Source organism: Thamnophis sirtalis, unplaced genomic scaffold (assembly GCF_051295495.1).
Source record: "Thamnophis sirtalis isolate CommonGarterSnake01/CBP01778 unplaced genomic scaffold, rThaSir2_p1.2 scaffold_1, whole genome shotgun sequence".
In the NCBI taxonomy this organism is placed as follows: Eukaryota; Metazoa; Chordata; class Lepidosauria; order Squamata; family Natricidae; genus Thamnophis; species Thamnophis sirtalis.
In genome coordinates this window covers 128,847,894-128,872,961 of record NW_028261381.1, presented here as the reverse complement: position 1 = coordinate 128,872,961, position 25,068 = coordinate 128,847,894, and the positions used below count along the sequence as shown (strand labels likewise).

At 41.1% G+C, this 25,068-nt stretch overlaps 1 protein-coding gene across 2 annotated transcripts in view; it reads left to right on the top strand.

The window, feature by feature from the left end:
* Positions 1-25,068, top strand: part of VIPAS39 (VPS33B interacting protein, apical-basolateral polarity regulator, spe-39 homolog) — a 28,755-nt gene continuing 3,687 nt past the window's right edge. The window contains exons 1-19 of one of the 2 annotated variants that reach the window (XM_087724867.1): positions 1-331; positions 2,020-2,112; positions 3,867-3,966; positions 9,931-10,077; positions 10,631-10,669; positions 12,038-12,102; positions 13,043-13,099; positions 14,921-15,013; positions 15,543-15,576; positions 16,772-16,874; positions 16,967-16,994; positions 17,233-17,306; positions 18,777-18,852; positions 19,525-19,659; positions 20,071-20,112; positions 21,043-21,132; positions 21,512-21,598; positions 21,945-22,034; positions 23,915-24,019. In XM_087724867.1, the coding sequence (XP_087580993.1) occupies positions 2,020-2,112; positions 3,867-3,966; positions 9,931-10,077; positions 10,631-10,669; positions 12,038-12,102; positions 13,043-13,099; positions 14,921-15,013; positions 15,543-15,576; positions 16,772-16,874; positions 16,967-16,994; positions 17,233-17,306; positions 18,777-18,852; positions 19,525-19,659; positions 20,071-20,112; positions 21,043-21,132; positions 21,512-21,598; positions 21,945-22,034; positions 23,915-24,019 (1,458 nt within the window). In that variant the 5' untranslated portion in view covers positions 1-331. Of the gene's footprint in view, positions 376-2,019; positions 2,113-3,866; positions 3,967-9,930; positions 10,078-10,630; positions 10,670-12,037; positions 12,103-13,042; positions 13,100-14,920; positions 15,014-15,542; positions 15,577-16,771; positions 16,875-16,966; positions 16,995-17,232; positions 17,307-18,776; positions 18,853-19,524; positions 19,660-20,070; positions 20,113-21,042; positions 21,133-21,511; positions 21,599-21,944; positions 22,035-23,914; positions 24,020-25,068 lie in introns of both variants that reach the window. The other variant, XM_087724857.1, reaches the window with a different exon arrangement.

The window sequence follows — 25,068 nt, the reverse complement described above, 5'->3', positions numbered from 1 at the left end:
GAAGTAAAACAGGAAGCGGAAAAGGAAGTATGGCTTCATGGATCTTATATTTCAACTTGTTCGGTTTCTAAGACATTTCATCCCGGGAAACCAAGACATGAGGACGTGCTGGGATTTGTAGTTTCCTTAAGCAGCAACAACCTCTTGATATATCAAAGGCGAAGCCACAGCTTGGAAAACATCACTCCGTGATGCTTTTCGGAGGCAGCCTGCTCTCCCTGGCTACGGCGGTATCCGAGAGCCGGGGACCCAACCGAGTCGTTCCGCCGGGGAAAGGGCGGATTCGCTATTGAACATGGACCGCCGCCCCGCATGATCGGAGACTTGGCCGGTTCGCTCCTTCTCGTTTCTCGTGGTGTGGCCGCTTCTCCGAGGGTACCTGGGTCCGCTTGTTTCTTCTGGGGGCGTCATTTGTTCCTAGGTTGGGGTCGCTTCCTCCCATCAGTTTAGGGTCGAGAAGGTAAAAGCTGGATTCCGGGCGGGGGAGTAGCTGCTCCACGGATCATCCCGTGTAATTCGGCTAGGTGGAAGACACACACATATCCCCATTTACACTTGGGACAAGCAGAGAACTGGGGAAACGGCCGGCAAATGCAATTTTGTCCCCCGCCTCCCCCGTATTGTTAAAATATTATTACAAATATAATTGCAGTTGAGGATGAAAATGAAAGGAAACGAGGGCCTTCCCTCCAAGATCCTAATAAGGAGGAGGTGAATGGATTAAACGTCAGGAATAAATCCAGTACAAATTTATTTACAGCTGTGTTTTGGCGATGCCACAGAATATTAGTGCTCCTTAGTCACCCAAGCAGTAGGTCTGAGCTTAAATGGACTTATTTATTTATTTATTTCCTCAAACATGTATTAGACAACGTATATAAGTATAAACATGATTTTAGATACACGAAATGGATAAAGAAACATTAGGACAGGGACAGTAGGCATGTTGGTAGAGAACAGGAAGGCCTGGAGGAATGTTTAGGTTTAGGTTTTATTAGGATTTGTATGCCACCCACTCCCTAGAGACTCTGGGCAGTTTACAGATAAAAATGGGGGGGGGGGACATATAAAAATTAAAAAACAAACATTAAAATTTCACAATGTTGTCCATGGTGTCGCGATGGGTCGGACACGACTTCACAAGTAACAATATTTAGAGTGAAATAGTCCCTAGATGTGCCTTTTTTGTCCAATTCATCACAGATACAGACAAGTGTACATTTATGAAATCTACCATTGTTGAATTGCTGCAAAAGGTATAGAATAGATATAAAGTATCTTGAGAACAGCATATAAATCAATTTGCCATGTGAGGGCAATTGGCCCCAAATTAGTGACTAAATCTCCAATAAAACAATCCCTTTAAAAGTGGAGTGCTAATTTGTTCTACACTTACTTATTTCCTTACTTAACAGATGGTATTCAGAAAATGTATTTGTTAGCAATAACTGCTATGCTACAAATCCATTGAATCTTTAAAAATAATGAGGGAAACTTGTGGAACCAATTTAATAGCTATGTCCATTTCAGTTTATCTATGTTTCATTGAATCTTTATTAAAAAGGGAATATTAAAGTATTTTGAGAAATATAAATTTGATAGTTTTGAATTTGGCTTTTATCTTGGTACAAGAGCTGGCATCCTGTGGGGAGACACTATAGGGATACCTTTAGCAATTGGTATTTCATGTATGGAAATAGAAGTTCTGTAAAATGTGTAAATATTGTTTGGGATGTATTGACAAGTGATATATATAAATGGCAATGTCAGTAGAATAGAATTAGAACATCAGTAGAAGGATATTCTGTCACTTTTGGGGGGGATCTGCCTCTTAGTATGTTATTCATAGCTGCTAGTTAGATTGATACTTTTGTTTTGATGGTTATGCATTATAGTTTTGAGAATATTCAGCATACAAATCTTTCTCTGAAAATTTGGCTATAATAAAATAATAAATAATGCTGTTCTCTAGATATCTACGTTGCAATTGCAATCCAAATGATAATTTTTATTTTGCAGATGAGCAAGATGAAGGTTGATGAAGAAGAATATTGGAACAGTTCCAAATGTAAGGCCTTTACTTTTGATGATGAAGATGATGAACTGCTTCAGGTATAGTTTTTATCACGAAAAAATGGTGAAAAGAGTACATTTGCATGCCCTTGCCTGAATTTCTGCAGAAAATAGAAATCTGCATGCAGAATTAGTGTTTTGAGCCAAGGTGGCACAGTGGTTAAATGCAGCACTGCAGGCTACTGCTAGATCAGCAGATCAGCGGTTCAAATCTCACCGGCTCAGGGTTGACTCAGCCTTCCATCCTTCCGAGGTGGGTAAAATGAGGACCCAGATTGTTGGGGGCAATATGCTGACTCTCTGTAAACCGCTTAGAGAGGCCTGAAAGGCCTATGAAGCGGTATATAAGTCTACTGCTATTGCTATTGCTATTACTGCTATTGCTATTTGTATCTTATATTTGCTTTAAAGAAATTAGGGATAACTTTACAGATTTTGTTATAAATTGGAAGCAGTGCTGTTAATCACATTTGTTTGGATGTATGTAATTTATGCGATACATGATGCAGAACTGAATTTTCTTCCTTAAAAAGTAGTTTTATTTCTCATGATTTCAGAGAATGAGAGAGAGAGAGAGATGAAAAAGAATATATGCATGAAAAAGCATTTGTTTTCCTATAGTTTTAAATTTCCATTCCATATGAAAGAATTTGTCTGTGAATATGTACACTACACCCATGATTTACTGTATCTCATTTGAGAGACTTTGGATGCAACAGACAAATTTATTTGCCATTTGTACAAGTCTAACAGATGCATTTCTCTCCTATAAGTTCACTGAAATGTTTGCAGATGAGGCTGTAGGAATGAATAAATCTTTAAAATGATGTGATGCACACAGAATACATTCTAATTTTGTGTCTCAACAGAATAACAAAAGTTAGTTCTTCCTGGTGTGTATGATTGAGGAAGTACTCAAGCTATTGAAGTGAAAATTTGTGGAATTCATTTTAATACACATTATATAGGAAAGAATCTGGTTTGCGCATGATATCAACTCTTTAAGGCGTTGGCTGGGAAGAGCACTGAGCTCATGAAATATCTTCAAATAGTTCTAGTCTACCTCAGGAGATAGTGCTTGATGCTGCTTCAATAAGGAGGCATCTTTAAAATATTGTCTCCTATAAACAAACGTTGCTAAGACTTTCCCCTTCAGAAAAGTGAGGATTGTGTGTAGGAAATCTAGTTATAGTGCCTAAACATATTGTTCTTACTGCCAATAATAGAGGAGGATCTTGGGTGAGAATCCTATAACAAGGCCACCAGCTTAGAAATTTATCAACCTGGCAGCAAAGTATAGTACTGCTCCAGTTCTACCAGTCCTAAACCTAAATTAGTAAGGCTATGCAAGTTTTCAAAATGATTCAGAAGAAGTGCTTCAGAATGCATTAGCTGCAGGACCACTTTAAAGCAGTTTGATGAAAGGAAAGGACTAGTTATTCTATAGAAGGAAAACATCTTGGTGTTTATTCAACTTAATCATGGGAAATGATGAAAAAAGTGCTCAGGTTTCTCAGGTTTAATAAGAATGTGTAATACAGGGCATTTTTCAAGAAATTTAGGAGTAGCTGATATAACAGAACTAATATTTATTTTGTTGAGAAGAACAGTTGTAGCCCAAGCTGATAGGGACTGCATAGCTAAGAAAATCTGGGGTTTGTATTAAGGGATGAACTGTCTTACAGTGGTCCCACACAATAGAAAATACAGCAGTTCCCTTAAATATGCCAAATGTAATCACAGCACAGAGTATATTAACCTGGATTTCATCCTAACATTGTTTTTATTCCTAGTTGAAGGAATCCAAGAGAACTGTCAATAGCCTTCCAGATATTACAGATGATGATGATGATGACCTTGAGAAGTTCAACTGGAGTGGGGAACCTGTGGGCAGTAAGTGCAATAGTATTTCCCCAGTTTGATTGGGAAAATTTTTTTGAAAGCATAAGTCTACGTACCGTGGTTAATGTTGCAGCTATCAATCAGAATTGCACCCTAAATGTATTTTGGAGAAGTTCCATGTTTAAAATTTGGGTGCTGACAAAGTCTAAAGGCTTCACTCATTCATTTTCCTCTGCCCAAAAACTAATACAGACAAGCAATTGAAAATATACAGTAGTCTCAAATGAAATCCACGTATTATAAACTAAAGAACTGCAATATCTGATAATGCTATATGAATGTCTGTAAGAGCCGACCAATGACCAATAAGATCACACAGGTTGGGCCTCCTCCGGGTGCTGTCGACCGGACAATGCCGGCTGGAGGGAGGGAGGGCCTTCTCTGTAGCTGCGCCGGCCTTATGGAACGAGCTACCCTCGGAGATCCGGACCCTTACCACTCTCCCGGCCTTCCATAAAGCGACTAAGACCTGGCTGTTCCGGCAGGCCTGGGGCTGTTGAGTAATATTCCAGCCCCACATGACTGAATGGTGGTTTTGTTTTAAATAATTGTATTTTTAATATTTTATGTCTTTGCTTTATTGTGAGCCACCCAGAGTCCCCTGGGAGTGGGCGGCATATAAATTTTATTAAAGTTACAAAGTTACAAAGTGTAAGTCCTTAAGAATACCTTAAATTGGTATTGCCAGATTTGAAATTGATTGATAAAAAATTGTATTTGGAGTTTATTGAACTCCACAAATAATATAGTGGATATCAGCTTTTCTCAGTTTGAGGTGTAACTATATTTAGCGCTAATTGATTCATATGAGCTGGCCTTGAGAATTACTGGCATCCTTTTGGAATAACATTTAAAAATTCATAAGTAGTTAATAAACCCATAAGTGTCAATGATGTTAACATCATATTATGTCATATCCCAAAATTTTACAATCTGGATTGTAAAAAGGATCATTGTAAAAATAATTATTTATTAAATAAATTTATATAGCCATCCAGCTCACACATAGGTAAGCTTACAAAATTCAACAAATCCACCATATAATAAAACCTCTTTTAAAAAAAAAACACCTCACCCTATCCTCTGTGGTAGCAACAACACAATCAAATCAGCCACTTGATCGGCTCTGTCTCCATTCGTGGTCTCCATGCCCGCTGATAAAACCATGTTTTCAAATATTAACCTACAAACAATCTAAACAAAGAGGAAGAAAAAATAGAAAAAAATAAAAAGTCCAAATGCCAAATATCTAAAATTATATATTTAACACGTTGAAATCCCTGGCTTATAAAACTATGTTATCAAGCAGAAAAGAATTAAAAATATTGAATTGAATTGAATTGAATGGGTTTATTTATAGGCCGCCCTTTTCCCTGAGGAGACTCAGGGCGGCTAACAACTCATAGGGAGGGGGATACAGACAATAACATATAACATTACATATAATTAAAAAAGTAAACAACATTCATCCAACATTCGGGTGGGGGCAGATCAATCTCTACCCCCAGGCCTGGCAGGATAGCCAGTTCTTGAGGGCTGCGCGGAAGGTCTGAAGGGTGGTGAGGGTACGGATCCCCACGGGGAGCTCGTTCCAGAGGGTCGGAGCTGCCACTGAAAAGGCTCTCCTCCGCGTAGTGGCCAGCCGGCACTGGCTGGCAGATGGCACTCGGAGGAGGCCTAATCTATGAGATCTAATCGGTCTCGAGGAGGTAATCGGCAGGAGGCGGTGTCCTAAGTACCCAGATCCACTACCATGGAGGGCTTTATAGGTGGTAAGAAGCACCTTGAAGCGCACACGGAGATCAACAGGTAGCCAGTGCAGCTCGCGGAGGATAGGTGTTATGTGGGTGAACCGAGGTGCACCCACAATCACTCGCGCGGCCGCGTTCTGGACTAGCTGAAGTCGCCGGATGCTCTTCAAGGGCAGCCCCATGTAGAGCACGTTGCAGTATTCCAGCCTAGAGGTCACGAGGGCGCGAGTGACTGTTGTGAGTGCCTCCCGATTCAGGTAGGGTCGCAACTGGCGCACCAGGCGAACCTGGGCGAATGCCCCCCTGGTCACAGCCGACAGGTGGTGATCAAAGGTCAGCTGTGGATCCAGGAGGACTCCCAAGTTGCGGACCCTGTCTGAGGGGTGTAAAATTTGGCCCCCCAGCCTGAGTGATGGAATGCTAGCCAAATTGTTGGGAGGGAAACACAACAGCCACTCGGTCTTTTCTGGGTTGAGTACAAGCTTGTTAGCCCGCATCCAGTCTCTAACGGCCTCAAGACCCTGGTTCATCACGTCCACCGCTTCATTGAGTTGGCACGGGGCGGACAGATACAGCTGTGTATCGTCCGCATATTGATGGTATCTTATCCCGTGCCTCCGAATGATCTCGCTCAGCGGTTTCATGTAAATGTTAAATATTACGGGGGACAGGACCGACCCCTGCGGCACCCCATATGTTAGGGGCCTCATGGTCGATCTCTGTCCCCCGACCAACACCGACTGCGACCTGTCCGAGAGGTAGGAGGAGAACCACTGCAAAACAGTGCCTCCCACCCCCACCTCCCGCAGTCGTCGCAGAAGGATACCATGGTCGATGGTATCGAAAGCCGCTGAGAGGTCAAGAAGAACCAAGATGGAGGGATGACCTCCATCCCTGGCTCTCCAGAGATCATCGGTCAATGCGACCAAAGCGGTTTCTGTGCTGTAACCAGGTCTGAAGCCGGACTGGAAGGGGTCCAGGTAATCGGCTTCCTCCAAGGACCGCTGAAGCTGGTAGGCCACCACCTTCTCAACAACCTTCCCAATAAAGGGAAGGTTGGAGACTGGACGATAGTTGTTGAGTACAGCTGGATCCAGAGATGGTTTCTTCAGGAGGGGTCTCACCACCGCCGTTTTAAGTGCGGCGGGGAAGTGCCCCTCCCGAAGCGAGGCGGTAATAACCGCTTGGATCCAGCTCCATGTCACCTCCCTGCTGTTAGCTACCAGCCAGGAGGGACACGGGTCCAGTACACAGGTGGAGGCACTCACAGCCCTCATGGCCTTGTCCACATCCCCGGGGGTAACGTCCTGAAACTCAACCCAGCGCTGGTCTACCAAGTCGTCTACTCGTGCCTCGGCTGGGTCTGCAAGGGTGGAGTCCAGATCCGACGGAAACCGAGCAACTTTGTCCGCCAAGAACTGGGCATAGTCTTCAGCCCTACCCTGCAAGGGGTCCCCCGTATCCCTCTTATTTAAGAGGGAACAGGTTATCCTAAACAGGGCGGCTGGACGGGACTCGGCGGACGCAACCAAGGAGGCAATGTATGTTCTTTTTGTTGCCCTAAGTGCCCTGATGTATTCCTTGGTGCAGGTTGTTAAAAGTGCTCGGTTCGATTCGGATCTATCGGACCTCCACAGGTGCTCTAGGCGTCTCCTTCGGCGTTTCCTCTCCCGGAGCTCCTCGGTGAACCAAGGAGGCCTCCGGGATCCACCACCTCGGAGTGGCCGTAGTGGCGCAATCTGGTCAAGGGACTCCGATGCTGCCGAGTGCCAGGCAGCAACCAGAGTTTCTACCGGATTGTGGGCGAGAGTGTCAGGAATAACCCCAAGCTCCGTCTGGAACCTCAAGGGGTCCATAAGTCGCTTGGGGCGGAACCACTTGGTCGGTTCCTCCTCCCTACAGTGGGGGTTTGGTCTCCGGAAGTCAAGCCTCAGTAGGCAGTGGTCTGACCACGACAGGGGTATGATCTCATTACCCCTCAGACCAAGATCACAACTCCACTGCTCCGAGAGAAATACGAGGTCGAGCGTGTGACCCGCTGAATGGGTAGGGCCCCGAATTATCTGGGTCAAGCCCATGGCTGTCATGGAAGCCATGAACTCCCGCGCCCCATCAGAGTGTTCACCGAGCGTAGGCAAGTTGAAATCCCCCAGGACCATAAGCCTGGGGAACTCAACTGCCAGCTCGGCTACCGACTCGAGGAGCGAGGGGAGGGCTGCTGCAACGCAGTTGGGAGGCAGGTACGTTAACAGTAGGCCCACTTGACCCTTGAGGTCCAACTTCACCAGCAGGGACTCACACCCGACAAGCTCCGGAGCAGGGATCCTACGAGGAACAAAAGACTCCCGAATAACAATAGCCACACCCCCACCCCTTCCCTGAGCTCTCGGCTGATGAAGCACCTGAAATCCTTCTGGGCACATTTCTACGAGGGGGACTCCTCCCTCCGGGCCCAGCCAGGTTTCAGTAATACACACCAGGTCTGCCCCCTCGTCTAAAATTAAGTCCCGGACGAGGGGAGCTTTGTGGACAACAGACCTGGCGTTTAGCGACAACAGCCGGAGACCAGGGTCCTTGTTACTCGCGCCATCTGGTCTCGGAGTGGGACTCATAGGGCCGGAAGGAGGGATCCCTCCTTCCCCGGTAATGGCCAGCCCTAAAGTCCCCGCCATATCTGCCCCTCCCCGTTACGACCGTAATGCTCCGACCCACTCCTGTGGTCCCCCCACCCACACCTATAGCTCCTGCGTTCCATGCCAGGCCCTCCGAATCAGACACACTCATTCGTTCACTCAATCAATCCCCACGTGATAGTTAAAACACAGAATACAGCAAATATAGGGCAATAAAAGTGGGCACATTCACACAGTCATACACATCTACCAGACATATCCCAAACACAGAAAGAAAGAAGAGAAGAGAAGAAAAAAGATAGAAGAAAAAATGCGCTAAAATTAAAATTAAAGTGCGACGCCTGCCAAGGCTTGATAGGTCTTAATGTTCACGATGGCTGAAGTCCAGCTATAACCCGGGCGGGGTATTCGGGGGGATAGGTTAGGTCCTCCTCTTAACGGCCAAAAAGTCCAAGGTAATTGGGAGCAACAGGTGACTTTTCTATAAATTGTATTCCAGATACAGCCCCCAAGACAATGATGGAAAGTAATAGTCAAAAGCAGCTGTGCCAGCAGGCCGAAAGGTCCAAAGTCCACAGTTAGAGGCAGCCAGATGATAGGGTGCCTCAATAGGGGAATACCAGGTGACCAACAAAAGGGCACCAGGGGAGAGTCAGATGGTAAAGGTGACCAAATAAAGGGAGTAATCTCCATAGTCGTTATGATGGTATGAAAGAGGGGTAGATACCTGGGGGGGGGGGGCGTAATGGCGGCACCAAAGCCTGCCAAACAATTCCCTCTGTTGGTAACCAAGGCTGCTACCCTCTCTCTGACACGACAGTTCCCACTTTAACTCCCAGTTCAATTCAGACCTTAACAGGTAAGCTTGTAGAAAGTCCAGGGGCTCCTTCAGGCTCCTCTCCGTCATAGATAGCAGAACCGAAAGCTTGGAAAAGGCCAGGGAAAGGCTGAGGTGTATCCTGATCGTCGCCAGCTGGTAAGGCGGGGGGGGGGCTTCTAGGAGGAACGCCGCGGCAGCGGCGGGCAAAACAAACACCGCCAGCCACCCAAGCTCCTCAATGCCGTCCGCTTTCAGCCACCCCCTCTCTAGCACCACTGTCCACCAAAAATCCAATCTCGGGGCCTCTCCCGATCAAAAACTTTGTAGCAGAGTCAAAAGACGCTGGGCGCATTGGAAACCGCCAGGGAGAAGCGCCGTCAGCGTGCCGCCATTTCCTCTGTCGTTGGGAAGTCGGAGTATTAACCCTTCAATCCACCTGTCTTGCTTTGATGCTTCTTTTCATGACATAAAACTTGGCAGCAATTCAGAGAAACATTGGCAGCAATCCAGCCTGCCAAGTTAGTTACATTTTCTTTAATCAATGCGTTGACTTCTTCTATTTAAAAACGTTATTCTACTGTTGTAAATTATCATTATACCTATACTAAGCATACTGTTTAATTTCCTGTTTAGTTGAAAATTTGTCATTTCCAAAATATATAAATTAATAATATTTTTCTTTGCTAAAAATGATACCCTTTTCACAGATCTTTCTTTCTCCCTCCCTCCCCCCTCCCCTCTCTCTTTATAGGCATTTCTTGGTCAATTAAAGAAACTGCCTCCAGCAGCAGTAGCAGCAGTACCTCTGAAGGAAGGGATCCGAATCAGCAAAAGGGCTCTTCTTATGCAGCTATACCCAAGCAATCTTCTTCCTACCTACTGAGCAGCTTTTTTAAAGGTAGAGTATTGATTACTGGGATATGTGTTCAACAGAGCTAACCTCAGAAGCATCAGAATTGCATGTTTCAGCTTGCCTGATCAAAAGATTTCTTCATCTTTGGCTCTTCACCAACTTGTGATTGGCAGAATATTAGAGCAGTTGTTGGTCAATTTTGGTACCAAGTCTGTGCAAGGGTTTGTTTGTTTTGCACCCTACCCACTTATTACCTAATATCTTAGTGTGCAAAAGGTCACTGTTTTTATGCTTTTAAAAATACTTTCTATGTTTTTATATGAAATACAATGTTTTCCTTCTCTTTCTATTTCCAGTTGAATTAACAGTTTTGGCAACAAGATAAATTCAGCATAGGCAAAGATTGGTCCTTGAGAAAAGGGAAAAAAAGTCTGTCCAGTTTTCAGCAGTTGTTTAACATTGTTAAATGAGATGTTCATAGATGTTGTGCAATTATACATCTTAATGCATGCTGTTTGGCTTTTTTTTAACAGCTATTGGCCGAATAGGCTTCCAGTTAGATGAAATAATGTCTTTCATATTTGTGCTTTACTTCTAGGAAGAACTAAGCATGGGAGTTTCCATTCACTTTCAGATGGTAAGAAGACTGAATTCAATCTTAAGCTTGTTAAAAGGAAGATTGCTTCTCATATACCATTGGAAAAATTAGTTGGATCTTTTCTATATGACAAACCATGAAGATTGCATAGGAATGTGTGTGTGTGTGTGTGTGTGTGTGTACGCACGCGCGCGCGCACACACACACACACACACACACACACAAATCTTATTTTTCTACAAATGTCTCATTTCTGGCCTTTCTTTGCAATTGTCCTTTTACTTCATTCGGAGTTTACTCTCCAAAGAAAAGCTCTCAAGAAATTACTGAAGGCAAACTGCCCTCCATTGAGTTCAGGATGTAGTGTCAGGTCTGGCCCTGCCATTAAGAAGAGAAAGAAAGCCAGGATATACCAACTAGACGTTGCATCCCCTGTTCCATGCTGAGACTAAAGAACAGGAGTGGGGCTGTCTCTGAAGAGAAGAGTATGTATATCTTTCCATAGAGCAGGGTTGCAGTCCACTCCTTGTAGCGCATCCAAAGGAAGCAACCAAGCGTTCATCACAAAGCAGATTCATGTGTTTGTCTGTAGAGATTCTCAGGCATCCAGGTCATGGTTGTCCCAAAGGTGCTTTTTTTTCCCCAAGAGGCAACTAGACTTAGTTTTTCTTTGAAGATGTTTTGCTTCTCATCCAAGAAGCTTTTTCAGCTGCCTCTTGGGGGGCGGGGGAGCACAAACATATTGATGTGTTTGTTTATTATATTAATTTATATAGTTTTTCATATTGTCAGTTGCATCTCTGGGTGGTAGTCAGGGGATTAAAAAGCAACAGAACAAGATAGAACAAGAAAATAATAAAAGAAAATTTAATCAAATCCATGTAACAACAGTCATCCCCAAAAATCACATTGATGGCTCACCCAATCTCCAAACCCCCAAGCCTGAAGTTATTTATTTATTTATTTATTTATTTATTTATTTTATTTATTTATTTAATTTATTTTCACCCATCTCATTTCAAAATGATTAAGGGCGGCTTATAGCATAAATTCCAGGTCTTCAAAGATTTTTGAAACGCCAGTTGGAATGCAGGACGAATTGACATTTGAAAATTTCAGTGAGATATTTTAAAGCATACATCTTAATAGTTAAGAATCAGGACAGTGTTTGGACTCTGACAGATAATAACCTTGAAATTGGCACTGTTTGTTTGGTTTTTAAAAACAGATGCTTTTGTTTGTGTGTTCAGACGATTCTTCTTATTTCTTGCTTTAACTGGCATTATTGTTACTTTGATGCTAAATCAAACTTAGTGACTTTGAGCCATAAAAGGGACAAAAAGCATAGAAAGATGAGAACTTAATTCAGAAAGTTTGCTCTTTCCTTTTCTGTTCTTCCTTTTTCAGCTCTTACAGACACAGGATTTAAAAATTATGCTCCAGAATTACGCAGACCAAAAGGAGATTATAAGGTTAGTATATTTATTGGAATCTGAAGGAAGGAGAGAGTTAAATAGTTTAGAATCAGATGACAGAACCTTATTCTAAATATAAAAGCTCACATCATCTCTTTTTGCCCAAGGACACTTAAACAACTGAGCACACTTTTTGTGCATATGCATACGCTGTGCATATAATTGGGCTATAAGTCTAGGCAAGGAAATTGGGAGCTTACAAAACAGCAATTATAGCATGGTTTGCTAACAGTATTTTCCCAGGTAAATATATTGCTTTAGCAGCAAGTTCTATGTTTTAAAAGAGATTAAAAGAGTTTTTTTTCTTAATTAATGTCTGAAGAGAAAAGAGATGAGAGCATAGAAACCTTTAGTTGTCATCTGGCTCAAACTATTCCTTGATGCAGGATCAGCTAAAATCAGTGGTTATACAATCTCTGTTTGAAGTCCTCCTGAGACTACCTATTCAACTGGATGACAGCTCTCATCTGATATCTACCCTATTACCTTCATAGAGTGGTTCTATGGCTCTAGTCCTGTCATCTAAAATGAAATAGAACAAGTTCATATCCTCTTTTATTTGCTGAAGTTGTTATCAAATATCTCCCGTGGCTTCACTTTTGCAGGCAAAACATGCCCTAGCTCTTTCAGTGATTAAACTAGTGACAAATTAAAAAGATGGGTTCCAACCCAGGATTCCTATCTTGCCATTAAGTTGCATTCCTAAATTACTTTTTCAAGTTTCCAAGCCCCCTGAGAGTCGCCTGGTAGGATGCCTGAAATGTTTTTTTGTCTCTCTCCCCATAGTCACAAATCATAACCGGATCGTTCATAACCCATAAGGCATTATCAGTGGTTTTTGTTTTCTTTTTATTTTCAGGATTTTATTTTATTTTATTTTTATTAAAAAAAAATTAATTTTTAATTTAAAACATTTTATTTTTTATTTTATTTTCAGGATTACAATTCTGATTGGAGCCCCAACGATACAGTAAGACGGCTGCAGAGAGGCAAGGTAGGAAGTAAAAACAGAAAGTTCATTTTATACTTCCAAAAATTTAGAAACTACAGTTAATTCTCGATCTACAGCCATTCATTCAACAACCATTCAGAATTACAATGGGACTCTAAATGGATGGTAGTTATGACGGGTTCCCAGAGTTCTTCCTGAACCAACATCCTGCAGTCATATAATTGTAATCTAAATGCTTGGCATTTGGCTTATACTTATAGCCACTTGCAGAATGCCAACAATAACATGATAGTGATTTGCAAATTTTTCTGCTGGCATCTCCAGAAAGTCCATGGGGAAACAGGCAGGGAACATTGCAAATTGTTGTTGATGTATCTCACCATTTGTGTACCTTCCCACACCTTCTCTGCCTCCTGTGCACCTCACACACCTCCCCAACCTTCACTATGTCTCCCTTGCACATCCTTTCCAATCCTTGCCCCCTTGTGCACCTTGGCACATCGTTTCTGAGCCTTGGCGATCCTGCTTCGCAGTACTGTGCACTCTGTCCAATACTCACTATGCCTTTCCTACACCATCATGCATTCCCACAAGCTTCCCGAGCTTTGCTGTGCCTTCCTTGCACCTCCACCCACCCCCTCATGCCCTCTCCCACCTTGCGGGCAGTGATTTATCTGCCTGCTGACCTGCTTGCAAGCCATCTGGGACTTGCAAGTTCCTGCTTGCTTCTCCAATGACTTGGTTGTGGAAAGTCAGCTGAAAGTTGCCCTTTCAGCTATGGAATTCAATTAACAACAATAACCAGGACTGTAGGGGATTGTTGTCATTGTTGTCACTTAGCAATGGAAGTTTTAGTCCCATTTGCCTTCGTAACTTGAGAACAATCTGTATAAAATAATATTTTTATTCTTACTAATCTATTAATTTTCTTTCTTTCTATCTATCTATCTATCTATCTATCTATCTATCTATCTATCTATCTATCTATCTGGGTTTCTCACATTATTTTTGCATAGTCACATGGCAACATGGTTATTAGTAGTTTCCTTTTTGGCTGGAAAGAGATCTTTGACATCTATGAAAAAGAAATGAATTCCTCTGCATGAAGACCAATGGGAATTTATGCTAGGTCTAAGAAGTTAGTTCTTATGCCACAATCTATTTTACGTTATAACTATATATTATGTTCTGCCAACTTCGGAGCAAAACAAAAATCCATCAATATTGTTTTTAATTCTTGAGAATTCTGCATTGATGGCAAAGGAAAGCAAGCTATATTTAGTAGACATGGAGATTATCCACAATTAGTTGCTTTAGAGCAGCTAATCATATATATCAGACATATTTGCATAGCTTTAACACCTCTGAAGTACCTTAGATGTTCTAAGGTACTTCAGAGGTGTTAAAGTAAGATCCTCAAAGTGGAAGGTGCTGCCCATCTTTTCCTTTGCCATGGAGATTAGGAAATAAATGAAATTACTTGAGGAGGGATTATCAGGCAGACATAAGTGGAACCTCCATTTCTTATGGATCCTCAGAGTTATAACTGGGGTTTTGCCTGAACATTTGACCTGTGTAGTTGGGCTAGAATGACTTCAAGATTTTCTTGAAAATACTAGAAAGAGGATTCCTACTACAGTGGATAGCACTTGATGATGTAAACCCAGAGGCATAGTACTAAATGACAACGTGTTTTTCCTCAGGGGCTGGGGTTTCTGGGGCTTGTAATTAGGCTAAATCTGTCTCCCTGAAAACAGTCACTTCCACTGGTTGCCTCTGGAATTGCTCACACAATCAGCTAGCCAGACGTAGTTATAGATCTTTCCAATATGGTTTTTGTTTATGACTCTCACTCTTCTCTAGGTGTGTTCCTTGGAAAGGTTCCACTCCTTGCAGGACAAATTACTGCTGCTGGATGAAGCTGTTGCGTTGCATGATGGGAATGTTATTACAGCTGTAAGTCCTGCTCCAATGTAAAGCAGTGGGAGATGGAAACGGCAGTTCACTTTGAGTCCCATTTAATTTCTATTTCTGTATATGAGAATGTGGTTACTTTTATATTATTATTTTTTCATAAATGATTCCCCTAAATTGCTGGGATCTTCTAGATGAGGCAGTTGACCTTTTTGTTTTTGTTTTGTGGCTACTTTTGCCGCCAAGAAATGAAGAGTGAATTCAATCTTATGAGACCCCCTTAAATATTTTTAAATTTGTAAAATGTCCAAAAATCCAAATGATCATGCAGCAAGCAGGAACCCCCCCAATGTTTTTTTTTTCAAAGTAGTGAGCACTTTTGGAATTTAGGGAGGATGTTAGCCACACCTTTACAAAATACTTGCCAATGGACATTTGGCCAGCTATAAACAGGCAGTAAATCTATAAAGATCTGGCTTATCAGTTGTACAAATAAAGGCAAGATGTCAATCAATCAATTGTAGATGAATTAACGGTATAATGGACTCTGGTTCTGTCTGTTTTCCTGCAGATACTCATTTTTCTGAAAAGAACCTTAAGGAAAGGTATGTAATGTCCAGGATTCCCAAATAGATTTATAAGTGTATCTGTATAAAGTATGTATAGCCTACTTCGTCTCATGCAAGACAAGGTGACAGATCCACTGTGTTTTTCAAGACAGTCATTTAATTGATTTTATAATCTCATGAATTAAATTGAAATGTCTTTATATATAGTAAGGAAAAAGTTGCTGCAGAGAGTGATTATAATTGGATCTGCTGAGCATAGAAGCCAGTTCCCATTCATCAACATAGATAAGTTTTTTTTCAAATGTGTGGATTATTTATTTATTAAATGTGTGGATTACTTATTTTTCAAATAAGTTTTTTTTCAACCTTAAAATGTGTGGATATCAAATCGCAGAATCCTCCAGCCTGCATGGTGACTGAAGAATTCTGGGAGCTGAAGTCCAACATCTTAAATTTGCCATGTTTGAAAAACACTGCCATAAATACTATCATGCTACATATTACATTCTATAAAGGGCATCTTTTTGGCTCCAAATTCAAAGTTTACTGTTTTTGTAATCATATGTTGGTTAGCTGAAGTGTATTAGATTTTCTTTCTTGTTAGAACTTATGCAGTGCATAAATTACCTTTTCCATCACATATAAAATAAGGCTATCCTTTCTCAGCTTGTCAGCTATTGAAATAATGGTTGATCTGTTTGGACAACACAGGGAATTAGCCTTGAAATAGCAGACTGAAATAGCAGACACAGTTTTGTTTTGAGCTAAAATTAATTTTTAATTCTAGTATTGAATCCCATGCTAACCCTCTTTCTTTTGACTCATTAACTGTTACATTGCAGTGTTTCCTTTTAATGACGATAGTAGTTGTCAGATTATTTATATTTTAGCAGTAAACCACAAATACAACAACAAAGCTGGAATTTCTAAATTAGAGACTCCCTTATAAGCCAACCTTGTGTTGCCTCCGTCCCATTAATTAGCGAAAGGCAGGGCACTGACCTGCAGTATACTGACATAGCTGAGGTGATCCTTTCATTTCTTCTGGTTAGTTGACCATATAGTAAGCTGACTTGTCCCAACCTTGGGCTCTCCAGAAGTATAGGACTACCCTTCCCATCCTCCCTTTCCAGGATGGCCAAGAGATGTGAAATGCTTAAGCAAAAGAAAGAGTGAGGGGATTACTCAGGCCTGATCTTGTTAGACAAGCACTTCTTCTCTTTACAACTAGAGATCCTGTTCAGAGAGCTGGAGATGCGGCAAGTTGCTTTGCGCCATTTAATACATTTTCTCAAGGAGGCTGGAGACCAAAAACTTCTCCTAGACCTGTTGAGGTAAAAGCCCTTGTGAGCATACAGCCAAAACTGATATCTGAGCAGGAAGTTGAACAGGTCTGATATATGGTGGTTTTTTTCCCCCTTTCTAGATTCCTGGGCAGGACTGAAGAAGTTGCCGTGAGTATCCCATGTTGCCTAGACTTTTTTTTTTTAGTGGGAGGAAACAATAATATGCTGAGAAATTGAAGGCAAGCCACATGGTACTTACTCTCAGTTAGGAAAAATGGAAATTATCTTCCTAACTCCTCTGGAAGGAATACATTTGAGTAGATGGGGCCAAAGCTACCAAACCTTGATTGAATATTTAATCTGCTCTCCTCCTGAGCCTGTTTTGTCTTGTTGCCGCCATCTCCAGCTGACCCAATACCGTGAACATTTGACTATCTCGGATGCTGAGAAAAGAAGGGAGTTTCTGAAAAGTTGCATTGGGTAAGTGAAAGTTATGACGAAATAAAAGGAGAATAAGCCTTAGAGCAGGGGTGTCAAACTCACATCGTCACATAACGTATTGGGACTCCCCCCCCCCATTTACTAAACCGGGCAGGGCCAGCACATGACTTATCCAGCCCATGGGCTGCACGTTTGACTCCCCTGCCTTAGAAGTAAGTAATTGCAGCATTAATGGGAAGGAAGCCTTATTGTTTTCCACAAAGTAAAACAATGGAAAGCTATAAGGAAGAGGCTTTCCTTTGAGGAGAAGAAAGAAGAAATAAGGAAAAGAACGTCATCGATGTATCACTAAAATACTTTCCATGACTTTTAACTGTGTGAAATGGTGCATCACAGAGCAACAGTTTTTGAACCAAGGCATCTCAAATTGGTTAGCTTACAGAATGTGTCCAAAATCTGGTAGCTATGATTTTCGGGGGATTGAAATTTGGGGAAGTTGTGGCTGTTTCAGTCTTCCTGGTTGCTGCTGGGCTGGGCCCTCCTCCGGGTTCCGTCCACCAGCCAATGCCACCTGGCTACTACCCGGGGGAGGGCCTTCTCTGTGGCAGCTGCGGCCCTTTGGAACCAACTCTCCGCGGAGATTCGGACCCTCACCTCTCTCCAGGCCTTCCGGAAAGCTGTCAAAACCTGGCTGTGCCGGCAGGCCTGGGGTTGATGAGTTCCCCTCCCCTCTTGACTTGTATGGTTGTATGATTCTTGTTTATTTTAATCACGTGTATTGTACTTTATGTTCCCTTTTCCCCTTTGAGTTGTTCGCCGCCCTGAGTCCCTCCCAGAGAAGGGCGGCATACGAATAAACTAAATCTAAATCTGCTGATGGGGTCATGTGATCTTCATTTTTCATTTCTGTAACAATTTCCCAGCCTGTCTTGCCATCCCTCACTCCCTCTCCCACCTAACAGCAGCCATTAATCTGCCTGCTGAAATTTCAAATTTAATAGGATTTGTATGCCACCCACTCCCTAGGGAAAAAAGGAAGGGGGAGGGAAGGGAGAAGGAGAGAAGATTTCAGACGCTCCCAGCCAACCTCCCACAAGGAAATTCTAGGGGGAAGCTAGTAGGAAATTGGAAGATGCTCCTGTTCCCACTGCTATTTTGCCCCTTGATCATTCTGTTTCTCTATTTAGGGAAGGAAATATCTCTGAAACAAGGTGGGGCATGGGTTGTCTAGTAGCTTCAGAGTTATGTACTGTGTAGAGAAATGGTCTAGCTGACCTTTTTGGCAAGTAGAATGGGTGGCACGTCTTTAACTTGGACCCACATAGCTCTTTTTGTATTCAGTGAATAGCTTGTAAAGTTCATTGGGCCAGAATTATTGTTTGTTAACTGAACTTGCGGAGTACCCAGTTGGTGAAGACTTCCTCACTGCACCTGCCTTTGAATAAATATGATTGTGTTTTACACAAAGGAAGAATGCAAAAGTGAACTCCTACCACTTCTCCAATCTAGGTTGCCCTTTTCATCAGAGGATGCTGCTCATGTTCAGGATCATTATACACTCTTGGAGAGACAGATTATCATTGAGGTAAGGTCCTACGCTGTCACTGGGTACATGGCAGACTTCTTGGCTTTCACCTACTTGTTGTAACACCAAACTTTTCATGTGGACTAAAAAGAAAAGTAGACAGGGCCAAAATATTAAATCCTCTCCCCCTCCCCTTTTAGATCAGAGGGTTAAGGAGAAAAACAGGTACCATAAACCTTATAGACATAGAACAAAAGAAAGAGACTATCCTAGGGCTGGAAAATTTGCCCATGCCTGCCATAATTAAGCTACCATGGCAGATGCTGGGTGACTGTTTCAGAAGTCCTTAGAGAAGGCAAATCTTTTCTTGGGCTTCCATGATTATTGCCACGCAATCTCAGAAAAATAAAGGACGTTTCTGAGATACAGATATTACTAATGTAATCTTTATCCTATTCCTCCTTTGTGAAATTCAGTAGGGCTTGGAAGCTAAGTGAAGCTAACGGGTAATGACTAGGACAAATTCATGGAGACCACAATTTTGTCCAGACTTTCTTAGGAGATAACACTTTTGAACATAGGCTTATAGCTCTGGGTAAATATGGCAAGGATTGCAACCCTCTCCTTGGGATTTGATCCTGATTGTCTTTGAAAAAATTTTTAAAAAATGTTTTGTTGTAACATTAAATGTCTTTATCCTTATGGAACTCTTTTTGTTCTGATTTTTTCCAGGCAAATGACAAACATTTAGAATCATCTGGGCAGACGGAAATCTTTCGAAAACACCCTAGAAAAGCTTCCATTCTAAACATGCCATTAGTCACCACGCTTTTCTATTCCTGCTTCTACCATTACACAGAAACTGAGGTTAGAACTGTGGTAGCAATTGGGATCTCTGTGTTAATCGGTAAAGCTGGTGTCTTTTCAGAATAAAGGAGAAGTCATATATCACCGTATGCAAGTGGGCATCTGAAGTATTGTATATTAGACAATGGACTCTTCAAATACTGCAGAGTTTTTAAAAATCCTGAACATAAAAATACTGTTATCCTCAATTCAGCTACTTTTGATAAGGCTTCCTTGGATGTTAAACCTTGGAGTATTTTAAGCCTAATATGTAATATATGTTTAAAATAGTTTATATATAAAATGGTTTTATTCATGTTTGGGGAGAAAATTCTAAAATGTTGAATAAATTGTACATATATTGCTTACTACCAACACTTTCTTCTTGATTAAAAATTTTTGATTAAAAATTGCAATCTCTCTCTTTTCCAGGGAACATTCAGTAGTCCAGCAAACTTGAAGAAAACTTTCAAGGTACATACCTTGTAGAAGAGACCAATGATCTTAGAAATGTATGCAGAGGATATGTATTATGGAATGAAGGCATTCAAGGGATTGTGCTGCTAAAACCATGAAGTTTGACAAGGCTTAGTTAAAGTAGCTTAATTGGCCAATGTTCATTGCACTGATCTTAAGAGACTGAATTCATAAGAATAATAATTAATAATATAATATTAATAATATAAGAAAGGAGCTTAAGTCTGTCCACTTGCCTCTCACCTTTTCTTTAGTGGACTGCACAGGGTATCTGTGAGTTTGGGATTATGTTCAACTTGGCCTGATGTTGGGTGAAATTTTATTTTGCAGTATAGTTCAGGGATACAAATTGTGCTTACAGCTGCATTACCCCCTTTCTGCCATTTTTATTGAATGGCTAGTATTGACTGACATGTGATATGTTTTAATTTGGAGGCAAGGTAACTGCTTGCATCGTCTATTGTTTTTTATTATTTTTCTTATTATTACGATCTTCACATGGTGCACTGTTAATAGGAATTTTTTTGAAAACAATAAAAATAATTATGGAAAACCATCCAGATAATGTATTGTTGGATAAGGAATAAGGAATTCCTTGCTAGATCAAACCCAGGCCCATGCATTTGAGCTTTCATTACAAGCATTTCAGCAACCAATGGATTTAATTGTCTTTATTTTCAATTTTAGTTTCCTCCAAGAGGTTAGGGCTGCATACAAAGTACTTCCTCCTCTAGTTCTTCCTCACAACAGCTTAGGAATGGTGGGCTGATAGAGAATGATTAGCCTCAAATCATTAAGTCAGCTTCTATAACTAAGAATGGATATGAGCCTAGGTTTTCTGAAACCTAATCCATCACTTTAACCACTACTTCACACAGTCTAGCTCTCTCAAGCCATTTCTAGGATTTCCATTTATTTACCTTACAGATTCCAGACAAACAGTACGTGCTAACAGCTCTGGCGGCTCGTGCCAAACTCCGAGCTTGGCATGATGTGGATGCTTTGCTCACAACAAAGGTGAGACCCTACTGATTTTCATTGAATCATGTATGCCTGATTCATGCTGCTTGGCAGAATGATTCATTATGCCAGTGATGTGCTTATCTCTCTGCCCTCATACAATGCTTAATGTACTAGTTAATTTATAGGAAAAGACTTGTTCCAATTATTCTCTTTGAATTTTATAATGTATCCTACAGGTAAGTTATATCAGAAAGGGACAGCAGCTTTGTCCAATGCATCTTCCTTTTTAGGACATATGCAAAAAAATAATAATGGAGGAGATATCCAAGAACAGCTATTGCCTCTCCTAAGTGATGCTTAGTTATGCATCCTCAGGCAGTCACACGCTCTGGTGCTATTTTCTTTTCTTTTTTTTTTCAATTTGTGATTTCAGAATTGGTTAGGCTATACCAAAAAAAAAGCTCCTATTGGTTTCCATCGAGTGGTGGAGATATTGCAGCGGAACAACGCCCCGGTGCAGGTATGTGAGCAAGCTGTCCGGTAGTCTGTTTCTGATATAGTCCATTGGTCAACAGGACGTTGCCTCCATTGTGAAATTTCTTCATGTGCCCATTTCCCAAATACTTTTGTACACTGTTCATGAAAACTAGAAGAAATATTTTTCTAGTTGGGGTAGGCCCTGTTTGTTTTCATACACCTTGGATTATAGAGTGGACCAACTACCTTTTGGAAAGTGATTGGTGAAGAAATATAATTTGGAATAAAATAAGCTTACTTCAGGGTGAAACTGCTGTGGAATTAAGTGAGGGGAGATAAGCAAAAGATCATGAATATTCTGCTGATATTTTCTTGTCTTGTTCCTACAGGTCCTGCAGGAGTACGTGCATTTAATAGAAGATGTTGAGACTAAGCTGAATCTTGCTATGAAATACAAGTGCCACGATGTTGTTATAGATGTATGTTTTGCATATTTTCTGTGGGAAATTGTGGAACAATTTAGTGATTCTTTAGTGAAAAATTCTTAAATTATTCTTGAAATACTTGAAGGAACTATCATTGGCAGATTACTGTAGTTTGTATTTCAGAGCTGCTGCCTGCCTCAATCTCCTTATAGTATTATTATTAAAATTGCTTCCAGGATGGGTATGTTTAAAGAGATCCCAGAACAGCTGTTTGCACCTCTGAATGCACCTTTTTTCATATCACTATCATCATATTATGTTTGACCCTACCAGGCAAGATGTGGCTTTTATTACGAGTTTGAGCTCACTTATCAATGAATCAATCAATACTAGGTGGTATTCAAAGTAGCCTTCCCAACATTATGAGTTGATTTCTTTGTACTTTCTTTTCATTTTTTTAATGCTGTTAATCAGTTCTCACAACTTAAACACTAAATTTTCCACATCAGCAGAAGATTGCCAGCATCTATATCTATATCTATATATATCTATATCTATATATATATAGATATATATATCCTCCCATATTTGGGCATACCAGGGGTTTGTGACTATATATATATATGTGTGTGTGTGTGTGTGTGTGTGTTATATTTATGCTGATAAATAAATAAAGGGAGACTAGTTTAGATCTATTTCAAGCTATTTAGCTCTCATCAGCTAGCCACACCCTTGTTGGGAATCGAACCTGTGCTCTATTGCCTCTTAGGCAGATGTGTTAACCATTGAGCTACACAGCTCGACTCCTTATCAGCCAGCCAGGGTGAGAGGTATATATTTAAAGTCACAACCCCTGGTATGCCCAAATATGGGAGGAAGGTCACACTTCCACTCTCTGTCTGTGACCTTCCTCCCATATTTGGGCATACCAGGGGTTGTGACTTTAAATATATATATTATAAATATATTATATTATATATATATTATATTATATTATATATATATATATATATATATATATATATATATATATATATATATATATATATATATATATATATATATATATATATATATACACACACACACACACACACACACACACACACACACACACACACACACACACACTGATTCAGTAAAATGTAATAAATATATAAAATCAACACATATTTAGGCAGTACTGTGCATGCCAGATTGATTTCTTTTAAGTATAAAGCAGAAGGTGAATTCATGTCATGTTGGTAGCTAGTCATTCAAGAAGGTTCTTCGGTGTTCCTTCTAAGTCAAGGAAAGGGCATCTTCTGTGGAAGATTAGGAAAATTCTTTGCTGACCTTGTTTTAGTTTTCCTGCCTTTGAGAGATGCTTGCCCCCTTTTTAGCCATAATCACAGCCAATTTGATTATGCCCCCCCGGGGGGGGGGGAATTTACTAGATAGTAAATTCATTGACTTCTAAGAGCCAGCATCAGTTGTCTAAATGTTACCCATTTCCATTATCATGTTAGCCTAAAAGCAGAAATGAAATATTGGCTTGAAAAGTATCAGCTAAAGTTAACCTTCTATTGTTAATCTTTCATTGAAGTTATCACATGTTAACTTAAATGAATAGAAAAGTGAATGTGTAAACTCAGTGAACTAGATAATAGAATGTACTGACCACTTCTGCATCCAAAATGTTAAGGAAAGTCCAAAATGTCTATAGTCATCCAGGTCATGATTGTTCCAAAGGTGCTTTTTTTAAAACAAAATCCCAATCTTTGTTGTAGTAGCCATTAAATCCATATCAGCCTATGGAAGAAGCAGCAAGATTTCCAAATAGCTACTGGGAAGGAATGGGTGATGACTGTTTAGATCACTGATTTTGAGGATGTTGATAAAAGAAAATAGTTTTTTTTTTTGTTTAATTGGCTTCTCTTTTGGATATCTGCCAGACATACAAAGACTTGAAGGACCGTCAGCAACTGATGGCATACAGATGCAAAGTTGAACGGGGTTGTCCAGCAGAGGAGAAGATCGACACTATCCTCAGTAACCCAGTAAGAAAGAACACATGAGGTTACATGTATTTGCTAAAGCCCAGGGGAAAAGAATAAAACCCCACCTACTGTATTTTTCAGAGTATAAGACGCACCAAGGTTTTGAAGAGGCAAATTAAAAAAAAATAGGTAGGTAGATAATGGGATAGAGAGGGAGAGAAAGCGAGAGAAATACAATAGGTAGGTAGGAAGAGAGAGAGAGTAGTTAGGTAGATAGATAAATGGAAAGAGAGAGAGAGAAATAGAGAGATAGAAAGATAGAGAAATACAGTAGGTAGGGGGAGAGAAAGAGTGTAGGTAGGTAGGTAGATAGAGGGATAGAGAGAAAGAAATACAGTAGGTAGGTAGGAACAGAGAGAATAGGTAGGTTGGTAGGTAGAGGGGGAGAGAGAGAGAAATACAGTAGATAAGTAGGGAGAGAAAGAGGTAGGTAGGTAGATAGAGGGGGGGAGAGAAATATAGTAGGTAAGTAGGGAGAAGGATAGAGAGAGAGAGAGAGAGAGAAATACAGTAGATTGGGGGAGAGAGAGAGTAGGGAGGTAGATAGATGTTTCCAGGTGTATTTATCCATCTGCTGGAGAAGGAAACCGCTGGAGCACCTAAGACTTTGTTTCTGCTAGCACAGCACTTGATCAATGTAATTCTCATCAATCAGTTAAAGAGCTTTCCAAAAGGAAAAAAAAAACCTTTTTGCACTCTGCAAACCTCCCCAAAACGGCCCGGTTTTCGTGAAAACAGGCCCGTTTTTTTTCAAATAAAAGGCATGAATAGCCTTGGGGGAGCTTGCAAAGTGCTCCGGGGGGGCAAAAACTAGCAAAACACAGCCCATCTTTCGCGAAAATGGGCCCGTTTTTTGTCAAAAAAATTGCATGCATAGCCTTATGGAGGCTTATAGAGTGTTGCTGGGGGGGGGGCAAAAATGGCCCATTTTTTGCTAATTTCTGCCCTCCCCAGCCCCCAGCGTCTCTCTGAAAGCTTCCATAAGGGTATGCACGGCCATTTTGGTGAAGGAGCAGGGGCTTCAGGAGGCAAAAAAAATGCTCTATTCA